At 44.1% G+C, this 11,489-nt stretch overlaps 1 protein-coding gene across 2 annotated transcripts; it reads left to right on the top strand.

Annotated features, from left to right (window-relative positions):
• The first annotated feature begins 1,040 nt into the window (after positions 1-1,040).
• LOC116892804 (sperm motility kinase 3A-like) lies at positions 1,041-9,256 on the top strand. Of its 2 annotated transcripts, none has more exons than XM_032894678.1 (3): positions 1,041-1,151; positions 6,849-8,416; positions 8,857-9,256. In XM_032894678.1, exon 2 carries the CDS (start codon positions 6,875-6,877, stop codon positions 8,369-8,371), a length of 1,497 nt encoding a protein of 498 aa, XP_032750569.1. In that variant the 5' UTR covers positions 1,041-1,151; positions 6,849-6,874; the 3' UTR covers positions 8,372-8,416; positions 8,857-9,256. The 2 variants fall into 2 exon arrangements, with proteins under 2 accessions (XP_032750569.1, XP_032750570.1); XM_032894679.1 differs by having other exon boundaries at positions 8,860-8,893.
• Positions 9,257-11,489: the final 2,233 nt, after the last annotated feature.

The raw sequence follows: 11,489 nt of genomic DNA, 5'->3' as shown, positions 1-11,489 counted from the left end.
AGGCAGTTGGGTGGTTGCTTTGGGTCCAAGGTTATTGTTGCTAGCATACTAAGCAGTTCTAACTGACCTTAACTATGATTGGCCCTAAAGGAGGGCACAGGTTAGGGTAATTTCCAGGAACAACAGACCACACAACTTAGTGCAATATGTAGTTAATGATTAGCTGGGCATGAGAAAGGTCTTCTGTAATAATGTAAGATAGCTGGTGACTGGTATTAAAACAAAGTGGCTACAGTAATGTCAGAAAGGCAGCAGCCACCTAGGTCTTAAAGAGAAGATTACACACACACACACACACACACACACATATATATATCTCTGTAGCATCTTCTTAAACCCTTCAGTTGGAATGCAAAAGGGACCCATGGAAGGTAGACATAAGGACTTTAAAGGAGGAGGCACAGCAAATGTTCAGAGAACTAAGGACAGCAAATCATCCTACAGGCTTTGATTTATAAAAGCCTAAAGGCTCCCCATAGCCAACCTAAGCCAGAGCCTTGGAGTCCTTCCCAACCATGCAAGGACATGTCCTATTGTGACCTCATGAGGAGCTATTGTGAGGCGGTCCAGCCAACAGATGTTAAGCTGTAGCCAGGCCTGGATTTCCTTGAGTGCGTTAGAGTGGTGGTGGAGTGGAGACTTTGGTGATTTTGGTGGATCTAGTGAGCAGTGTGTGGATTTTGCATTTGATTGATTTGTGTGTAGCTTGTGTATGTGTGTCTAGGTCAGTGTTTGTTTGTGTGGAGGGTTGCTTGTGTGTGTGTGTGTGTGTGTGTGTGTTTGTGTGTGCGTGTATGTTGTGTTTTAAGTTTACTTGAGTGTGTGAGTACCTTTGTGTGTGTGTGTGTGTATGTTGTGTTTTAAGTTTACTTGAGTGTGTGAGTACCTTTGTGTATGTGTGTGTTTGTGTGTGTGTATGTTGTGTTTTAAGTTTACTTGAGTGTGTGAGTACCTTTGTGTGTGTGTGTGTGTGTGTGTGTGTGTTGGTATACTTGGGGGTGACTGTGAGTGCATCTGTGTGTGTGGGTGTGTGTGCCCAACTTGTGTGTGAGTGTCTGTTGTGACCTGTAGGTGCACTAGTTGTAGGTGTGAGAACACCTGTGTGAGGAAAAGTATTGAGGCCAGCAGTCAGCTTGGCCATTGTTTCTAAGGTAAGCATCTACCATATTTTGGTTTAAGTTTATTTGTTTATTCACTTTACATCCCAATCACAGCCCCTCCCTCTCTCCTCTCCTCCTAGTGCCACCTCACATGCCCCTCTTCCTATAATTCCCTTCCCTTCTCAGAGAAGAAGTAGCCAACCCCTTGGGTACCACTCTGCCCTGAAATAGCAGGACTAAGTTTATCCTCACCCACTGAGGCCAGAAAAAACAGCCCATGTAGGGGAAAGGGATCCAAAGTCAGGCAACAGAGTAAGAGATAGCCTCTGCTCCAATTGTTAGAAGAAGACACTTACATTGAGTCCTGTCTGCGAGTCATAGAATATAATTAACAATGCTCTGTCCCATGGGCTGGGTCTCAAGTTCAGCCGGTCATTAGTTGTACTTTCCTTCAATCTCTGCTCCACCTTTATCCCTAAACATCTTGTAAGTAAGACAAGTTTTGGGATGAAGGTTTTGTGGGTTGGTTAGTGTCCCCCTTCCCCTAGTGAAAATCCTTTCTACCTACAGGACATGGGTATGTCAGTCTCTCCAACCCCAGCTGCTAGTAGGCTCAGCTAGCATCACTCTAAGAGACTCGCTGGAGCCTCCCACCCCCAGTCTCCTTCATGCCAGAGATGCATTGCCCAAACCCAACTTTCTCCTTTCCCCTCCCTCTGTGCCCTGCCCTGTTCTTATCCCCAATCCTCTCCCCATCAGTTCCCTCCCTCCACTCAACTTTTTGAATTTCCCTTTTGAATGAGATTCAAGCATCCTGCCTTGAGTCATCCTTATTTAGCTTTTTTGGGTCTGTTGATTATAGCATGGTTATCCTGTACTTTGTAGCTAATATCCATTTATAAGTGTATACATACTAGGTTTGTCCTTCTGGGTCTGGGTTACATCACTCCGGATGACATGTTCAGTTTCTAATCATTAGCGTTCAAGTTTCACGGTGTCCTCCTTTTAATAGCTGAGTAATATTCCATTGTGTAAATGAACCACATTTCCTTATCCATTCTTCATTGAGGGACATCTGGGTTGTTTCAAGTTTCTGGCTGTTATGAATAAAGCTGTTATGAATACAGTTGAGGAAGTTGCCTGTGGTATGGTGAAACATCTTTTGGGTATATGCCTGGGAGTGTATAGGTGGGTCTTGAGTTAGAACTATTCCCGATTTTCTAAGAAACTGCCAAATTGATTTCCAGAGTGGTTGTGCAAGTTGGTACTCCCAGCAACAATGGAAGAGTGTTCTTCTTGCTCCATATCCTCAACAGCATGTGATGTCACTTGAGTTTTAGATCTTACACATTCTGATGGGTGTAAAATGGAATTTCAGAGTCATTTTGATTTGTATTTCGTTGATGACTAAGTACATTGAACTTTTCTTTAAGTGCTTCTCAGCCTTTAGAGATTCCTCACTTGAGAACTCTCTGGCTCTGTGCCCCTTTTCAATTGGGTTGTTTGCATTCACAATGTCTAGCTTCTTGGCTTCTTTATGTATTTTGGATATTAGCCCTCTATCAGATGTAGGATCATGCAGATCTTTCCACACTCTTTAGGCTGTTGTTTTGTCCTAAAGACAGTGTCCCCTGCACTTCAGAAGATTTCAGTTTCATGAGGTCCCATTGTTGATCTTAGTATCTGAGCCATTGGTGTTGTGTTCAGGAAGTTGTCTCCTGAACCAATGAGTTCAACACTATTTGTATTGCATTTAGTGTGTCTGATTTTATGTTGAGGTCTTTGATCTACTTCATAATCCAAAATTAAAATTATACGGTTGACAGTTTTTATATGGGTTTTAAAGATCAGAACATTTTCCCTTGAGTTTTGCTAGTTAACTACTGAACTATCTCCCTAGCCTGGGGATATTGGAGGGTTTGGGTTTGGGTTTGGGTTTGGGTTTGGGTTTGGGTTTGGGTTTGGGTTTTTTTTTCTTTGTTTATTTTCCTAAGGTTAGGTTTTTCTGCTTAGCCCTGAGTACCCTGGAACTTTCTCTATAGACCAGGCAGGCCTCAAACTCAGAGATCTTCCTGCCTCTGCCTCCTGAGTGCTGGGAGGAAAGGTATGGACCATCACGACCCAGGGATTATCTGAGTTTTAACCTTTTATGCTTCTGATTTTATTTTCTGGTTTTCTTTGCTTGGATTGTTTTTGGCTTTCAGAGTTGTTGAGGTTGTTTTTTTTTAATTCTCTTTTGTTTTTCTTATGTTTACAATTTGGAGAATTTTGTGCTAGTGTTGGTTTCAATCTTCTTGTATCTGTTGAGACCTGTTTTGTGACTAATTATATGGTCAGTTTGGGGGAAGGTACCTTGAGGTACTGAGAAGAAGGTATATTCTTTTGTTTTACAATGAAATATTCCATAAATATCTGTTAAATCCATTTGGTTCCTAAACTTCTGTCAGATTAGCTATGTCTCTGTTTAGTTTCTGTTTCCATGATCTGTCCATTGATGAGAGTGGGGTGTCGAAGTCTCCCATGATTATTGTGTGAGGTGCAATGTGTGCTTTGAGCTTGACTAAGTATACTTTTATGAATGTAGGTGCCCTTGTATTTGAAGCAGAGATATTCAGGATTGAGAGTTCATCTTGGTGGATTTTTCCATTGATGAATATGAAAGTTTTTTGATAACTTTTGGTTGAAAGTCAATTTTGTTAGACGTTAGAATGGCGACTCCAGCTTGTTCCTTGGGACCATCTGCTTGGAAAATTGTTTTCCAGACTTTTACTCTGAGGTAGAGGCTGTCTTTGACACTGAGGTATGTTTTCTCTATGCAGCAAAATTCTGGGTCCTCTTTTACATGTCCAGTCTGTTAGACTATGTTTTTTTATTGGGGAATTGAGTCCATTGCTGGTACGAGATATTAAGGGATAGTGCTTGCTGTTTCCTGTTGTTTTCGTTGCTAGTGGTGGAATTATGTTTGTGTGGCTCTCATCTTTTGTGTGTGTTGCAAGGAGATTACTTTCTTCCTTTTTCTAAGGGGTAGTTTCACTCCTTGTGTTGGAGTTTTCCATCTGTTATCCTTTTTAGGGATGGATTTGTGGAAAGATATTGTGTAAATTTGGTTTTGCCATGTAATATCTTCTTTTCTCCAGCTATGGTAGTTGAGAATTTTGCTGGATACAGTAACCTGGTCTGGCATTTGTGTTCTCTTAGGGTCTGTTTGACATCTGCCCAGGATCTTCTGGCTTTCAAGGTCTCTGGTGAGGAGTCTGCTGTAATTCTGATAGGTCTGCCTTTATATGTTACGTGACCTTTTACCCTTACTGCTTTTAATATTCTGTCTTTGTTTTGTGCATTTGGTGTTTCTTTTGTGGTCCAATCTATTTGGAGTTCTCTAGGCTTCCTGGATGTTTATGGGCATCTTTTATTTTAGGTTAGGGGAGTTACCTTCAATAATTTTTTGAAGATATTTACTGGCCCTTTAAGTTGGGAATCTTTCTCTCTTCCATCCCTATTATCCTTAGGTTGCTGCAATTTTCAATTGCCATCTGGTTGTCTCTGGTGTTATCTGGTCTTGCTGTCTATAACAGTGGCTTGACCCTCCTGTAAGCCTGTGTATCAGCAAACCTGGAGACTGGCTTTCACACAGTCATTTCTGGGTACAGAGAGCTTTGGGACTGGCTCAGCTCTGGTTGGAGGCAGGAACTGAAAGGGTTCTATCCGAGACTGCTCCTGTGTTGGTGTGTCCTGAGGGCTTCAGGCAGGACCCTTGGAGCAGAACTGATGGTCTTAGAACTGCTCTCTAGTGTGTCTTCGCCCCTTGTGAATGGCTTTCAATTCTTGCACAGGGAGAGACCAGAAGGATCCTCAGCCTGACTGTTCCTAGGATCCTGGGTGCACAGGGCTCTAGGCAGGTTCCTCTTCTGCCAGGAACGTGAGCAGAATTGGTGGCCTCCCCCATGCTCTCAGAATTCTCCTCACTTCTGAGAGTCCAGCTGTCTCCCCCATGGGATTTGGGTACCTCTCATAGGATTCTTTATGCATGGGAGTTTTGGTTATTGCTGTTTTTACTCTAACTGGGGATTTGAGTTTGTGATTATTTGTGGTTTTAAAAAGTTATATAATTTTCTTGGAGAACTTCATACTTCCATTGAATGTATTTGGATCCTCTTCACTCCCTGCATCCTTCACCAACTCCTCCCACATCCATCTTAACAGTCACTTGCCACAACCCACAAATTCATGTTTTTTTTTAATAACCTGGTGTCCTATCTTCCTGACTGTGGGGAATGACTCTCTTCCCTATGTGTCATCAAATGTCAATGTTCCCACTCTGGGTTAGTCATGCAGGACTGCTTGATTTTGTGGAGATCTGATGCAGGCAGTCACAGCTGTTCGGAGTTTATGAATGAGGTGGTCTTGTGTTGAGAAGATATTTTGATATGTCTCTTCCCAACCCCAGGATCTTACGATTTCTCTGGCCTTGTTTTCCATTATAGTCCCTGAGCCATGGAGGGAGGGAGGGAGGGTAAAATGTAGACACACACCCCACACCTGTTTTGCCTGAGCACTTTGTCAACAGGTATTCTCCAGTCTTTTAGCAGCTATGAGTTTCTGTGCTATTGCACCAAGAAATTTCTCTGAGATATGAGAGTTGTACTATTAAATCTGAAGACTTCTTGCAAGGATCTGCATATGAGTAAGAACATGCTGTGTTTGTTATTTTGAGTCTGGGTGAGCTCACTTAGTGTAATCTTGTCTAGCTCCGAGCATTTAGTTGGAAACTTGATAATTTCAGTTTCTTTTACATCTGAATGACATTCCACTGTGTGTAGGTACCACACTCTCATTAGTCATTCATCAGCTGGATGGATACCTAGGCTGTCTACATTCCCTGCACCGTGAATAAATGAAACAGTAGTGAACATGGATGAACAAGTGTCTTTGCAGCAGGAAATATTGTTCCTTGAGTATATCCCAGGAATGGCGTAGCTGTATCAGGTGGCACACCTATTTCTAGTTTTCTGAGGAACACCCACACTCTACAGTGGCCACCTCAGTTTATATCCTCCCACAGACACTGTGCATGAGGGTCTCCATCCCCCACACCCACCCCAGCATTGTTGCCTTTGCCATTCTGATTAGAATAAGATGAAGTCTCAAACTAGTTTTAGTTTTCATCTCCCTAATGGCCCAAGATGGCTAACATATACATATATATTTCTTAGCCATACATTCGTTAGCCACTTGCATGACTTGTGAGAAAAACCCTTTGAAGACCCCTATCTCAATTAATCCCAATTGTTCATTGGGACGTTCCCTTAGAGTTGTCTCTTTAATACTTTCTATATTCTAGGAGTTTTGATGAGTGCGTTCTATTTTGCTTAATCTCTAGGTTTTTAGCTTTTATGTAGTTTTGCTTGTTTGGAGGTTGATTTTGTTTCATTTCATTTTCTGTAGCTTGGATTTTCTAACTGTTAATAGTTTTAATTTCTTTGATCGTTCGTATATTTCGTTGTACATTTTTTTTCTTACACAATCAGTGATGTTGATTCTTAGTGTGGCTGAGCTGTGCTCCTCCCTCCTAGTGACTTGTAGGTAGTTTTTAACTTAGGATTTCCTTGGCTTTGTGCGTTGTTTTACTTTTGAGGGTTTCTGTTGTTGTTTTGGTTGGTTTTAGTTTTCTGTTTTTCTTATTTTTCACTATTTTACTTTCCATCTTAGCTTTCTTTCTTCCCTTTATTTCTTTTTCCTTCCTCTTAGGTAGCATTTATACTCTGTTACCTCCAATGAGCTTCAGGAGCAAACGGGAGTCAGAAAGGCTCCGATCTCAGGGCAGCTCTTGCACAGAGAGTTTTCACTCTCAATATTTGGTTTTGAATACCATCGGCCATGGTTTCCACGCGGCCGTGAAGTTGGCCGTGCACCGCCTCACAGGTACCCCCGTAGCTGTCAAAATGCTCCTCAAGAGACAACAGTGGTGCCAGCAGGTCACATCTGAGGTAGAAATCATGATGAGGATCAACCACCCAAATATTGTATCTCTCATACAAGTCATCGACACTGAAAAGATAACATACCTCATCATGGAGTTGGCCAAGGGGAACCAGCTTTATTCTCACATCAAACAGGCTGGCCATCTGCAGGAGGATGAAGCACGGGGCATATTCAGACAATTATTAAGTGCTGTGGGATACTGCCATGAAGAAGGCATTATACACCGGGACCTTAAACCCGATAATATTTTAGTCGATACCAAGGGAAGAATTAAAATCGTTGATTTTGGTTCTGCCACTCGAGTGCGGCCTGGGCAAAAGTTGAGAACTCCCTATGGGACTTATGCATTTTCTGCTCCTGAGCTGTTCCTCGGGAAATTTTATGAGGGCCCCAAGGTCGACGTGTGGGCCCTAGGAGTAATTCTTTATTATATGACGATTGGAAAGCTCCCATTTGAGGCTACCAGGATGCCGCTACTCCGAAGGCAGGTTGTGTTAGGGAGGTATGCTGAACCATTTGGCCTGTCAGAAGAGCTACAAGACCTGCTGAGTCTTTTAATGAAAGTGAATTCCCAGCAGAGGCCCACAATTCCTGACCTTTTGACTCATCCCTGGCTTAAGATAGACTCAGAGGGGTTCCCACAACCGTGTAAGGAACTCAGGCCAGACCCAGCCATTCTTAGAGCAATGCGGGACATTGGATTTGAGACCCAAGAAGTTAAAGACTCCCTTGAACAGAAGAAATTCAACCAAAGTATGGCTTGTTACTATTTTTTGGAAAAGCAGGCTCTTCAGGAGTGTGACAAGCCAACCCGGCCTCATCCATGCATGGCCCCATTCCCGACCCTTGATTACCCTGCTACTTCAGTGCGAGGGCTCAGAAGTCGAGGAAGCGAGCCCAGATGGTTCGGGTCATCCTCTGATAGTCAAGGGTCTGACAATGGCCAGAAGCCAAGTCATGGATTAGTCAAGAGGGCCAGTTGGCCTGGCGGTCTTCTCTGCAGGCCACATCAGATAACACCCACAGTGGAGCTAACCCACAGAATTTCTATTAGTGACCCCTGCTTATATTCAGTGCACAGCAGAGGCAAGAAGACCATCAACACTGAAAGCACAGAAGACAAATCCAGTGCCTCAGCAGAGGTTAAGCCTGTCGCAAGCAGGCCCTGGCCCAAAAGATTTAGGGGGTGGGTCAAGAACATCCGAAATGGCCTGATGAACCTGTGTTGCTGCATTCCGTCCAGAAAAACACCTCCCCTGGGGCACAACAGAGTTGTTCCCCAGAAATGAAGAACATGAAAGGAATCCAGAGAGCAAGCATCCAACACTGCCCAGGTACATTGCTGTATTTGAATGTATCTATTTTGTTCATGTCTGAGTTAACTGGCAGGTTATCATAGTGTGTATGTCTATGGGACGATGCATGGGGAAGCTAGGTCTAAAACACCGTGGGATGATGGTTAAGTCTAAGCTACCAGCACATCTGTCATTGCCGACAGTAACTCCCATGTTTATCCTGCTCATGGGAATACTAAAATACATTCAACTAGAAAGAGACAGCAGGATACTGACCAATGTAGGAGGATGAAGTTGGAGAAGGAAGAGAAGGAGATGCTGAGGGAGGAGAGGGTGGTATGGGGTGGAGGCTAGGAGATGAGGGGAAGAGGTTCAGAGCAGCTTGGAGAGCAGTTTGGAACAGGGTGACCACAGCTGGAGAGATGCCCTGTCCAGCAGAGGTTCCCCGAGTCCCTCTCACATGTGTCATTGCCTTTTAGAAGATCACTAGAGGATGCCGGATGCTACATCTCTGCAGTGTTGAAGAGGACCCACGTGTGGACACGGACCTGCAGAAGGGAGCCCTGTGAGAGCTGTCACGTTCCAGGTCAGCTGTCGAAGGATGAAAGCGAATGAAGAGATGCCAGGTGGCAAGAGAGCACCTCAAAGGCATCACTCTTCCTGGTGGAGGTTGAAAACCAGTCCAAAGCTGGTAAAGACCAGAGCCCTTCTGCCGACCAGGGTCACATCACACACCTCCTCTTGGCATAAGTTCTTGCCTCACTCTTAGTGGAGGATATACGTCTTCTCAATGTGTTTATCCGACTCTGAGAATAAAATAGCTGTTTGTGAAAGATGACCTCGTAGATTTTTCTGCATCTTCTTCACATAGGAAAATTGGCCCTGTGGCATTCCAAAGCCCCAGGAAGAATAACTTCGTGCCTCAAACCATCAAATTAAAAGTGCCTTGGAAGGGACCAAGCTCTAATGTACCTGAATGGGGGAAGTGTAGGAAGTGTAGAAGCTCAAATCTAAGGACAACATCATATTCTACATGCTTTGATTTCTAAAAGGCTAATAATGGCAGTCTTTATAGCCCACCTGAGCTGTGTCAGGATAGGCCCTGCTATTAACTCATGAGGAGTGACTGTGAGGCAGTCCAGTTAATGGATGTTAAACTGCGGCTAGGCCTGGATCTTTGAATGAATTGAGAAGAGTGGTAGAGTGGAGACCTCGGTGATTTTGTTGTATCTAGTGAGCAGTGTATAGATTTTGCTTTTGATTGGTTTGTGTGTGAGCTTCTGTATGTGTGTTTAGATCGGTGTGTGTTTGGGAGGAGGGTGGCTTGTGTATGTGGGGGAGGGGCACGCATGTGTGTATATGTGTGTGTGTTTTCTTTTACCTTTACTTGAATATGTGAGTACCTGTTTGTGTGTGTATGCATGTGTGTATGTGTGTTTGTGTAGGTATTCCTGTGGGTGACTGTGAGTACATCTCTGTCTCTCTCTGTCTCTCTCTGTCTCTCTGTCTCTCTGTCTCTCTCTCTCTCTCTCTCTCGGTGTGTGTGTGTGTGTGTGTGTGTGTGTGTGTGTGTGTGTGCAAGTGTGTATGTGAGTGTCTGTGCCTTGTAGGTGTACTAGTTGTTGGTGGGAGAACACCTGTGTGAGGGAAAGTGTTAAGGCCATCAGTCACCTTGGCCATTGTTTCTAAGGTAAGTGTCTCCCTTATGTTTTTTAAGTTTATTTATTTGTTTATTCACTTTACATCCAAATCATAGCCCCTCCCTCTCTCCTCTCCTCCTAGACCCACCTCACATGCCTCTCTTTCCATAAGTCCCTTCTTTTCTCAGAAAAGGAGAGCCCAGCTTCTTGGGTATCACCATGCCCTAGGGCATCTAGTCCTACCAGGACTAAGCATATCCTCACCCACTGAGGTCAGAAAATGCTGCCCATCTAGGGGAAAGGGATCCAAAGGCAGGCAACATTGCAAGAGAGCCTCTGCTCTAATTGTTGAGAAACCTACCTGAAGAGGAGCTGCACATCTGCTACAAATATGTAGGAGGCCTAGGTTTAGCCCCTGCATGCTCTTTGGTTGGTGGTTCAATCTCTGTGAGCCCTCATGCGCCCAAGTTGGTTGACTCTGTGGTTCTTCTTGTGGTGTCCTTGTCCCTCTGACTTTCTCAATTCTACTTCGTTTTTCCACAAGACTCCTCAAGCTCCCCCTAACATTTTTTTTCTTTTTTTTTCAGAGCTGGGGACCGAACCCAGGGCCTTGCGCTTGCTAGGCAAGTGCTCTACCACTGAGCTAAATCCCCAACCCTCCCCCTAACTTTTAACTCTAGGTCTCTACATCTGTTACCATCAGGTGCTGGAGGAAGCCTGGCAGAAGACAGTTACATCAGGTACTTCTGCAATTCCTAGACTATCTTTAATAGTGCTCTCTCCCATGGGGTACATCTCAACGTCGCTGCTTGGACGTTCCCTCAATCTCTGCTCCATCTTTATCCCTGAACATCTTGCACTTGGGACAAATTTGGGGTTGAAGCTTTTATGGATTGGTTACTGTCTCCCTGCCATACTGGAAATCCTGCCTGCCTACAGGAGATGTCCACTTCAGTCTCTCCAACCCCAACTGCTAGTAGTCTCATCACACTCGTAGACTCCCTTGAGCTTTCAGAAAGAAAGAAAGAAAGAAAGAAAGAAAGAAAGAAAGAAAGAAAGAAAGAAAGGAAGGAAGGAAGGAAGGAAGGAAAGAAGAAGAAGAAAGAAGAAAGAAAGAAAGAAAGAAAGAAGGAAAAGGAAACAAGCACACAGAGAAAGAGGGGGAGGTGGAAGAGTGGAAGGACAGGGATGGGGAGAGGGAGAGAGAGGGGCAGAGAGAGAGAGAGACAGAGAGATACAGAGAGAGACACAGAGGGAGAGAGAGACAGAGACAGACAGAGAGACAGAGAGAGTAGATGGATAGATGCTGCTGTAGTGAACTTAATCGCTTTCAAGTAGGCCTTCTTCTGGAGATAGTAACACCAGTCAGCCTGCTTGGCATTTTGCCTTTCAGTGTCTTACAGCTTGTTACCCAGCAACTAACTATAAATAAGAACCACAGGGCAGGGAACTCAAACCTGTGAGGCCTGCCC

This window comes from Rattus rattus, chromosome 2 (assembly GCF_011064425.1).
Source record: "Rattus rattus isolate New Zealand chromosome 2, Rrattus_CSIRO_v1, whole genome shotgun sequence".
Lineage (NCBI taxonomy): Eukaryota > Metazoa > Chordata > Mammalia > Rodentia > Muridae > Rattus > Rattus rattus.
This window is presented reverse-complemented; position numbering and strand designations above follow the sequence as displayed.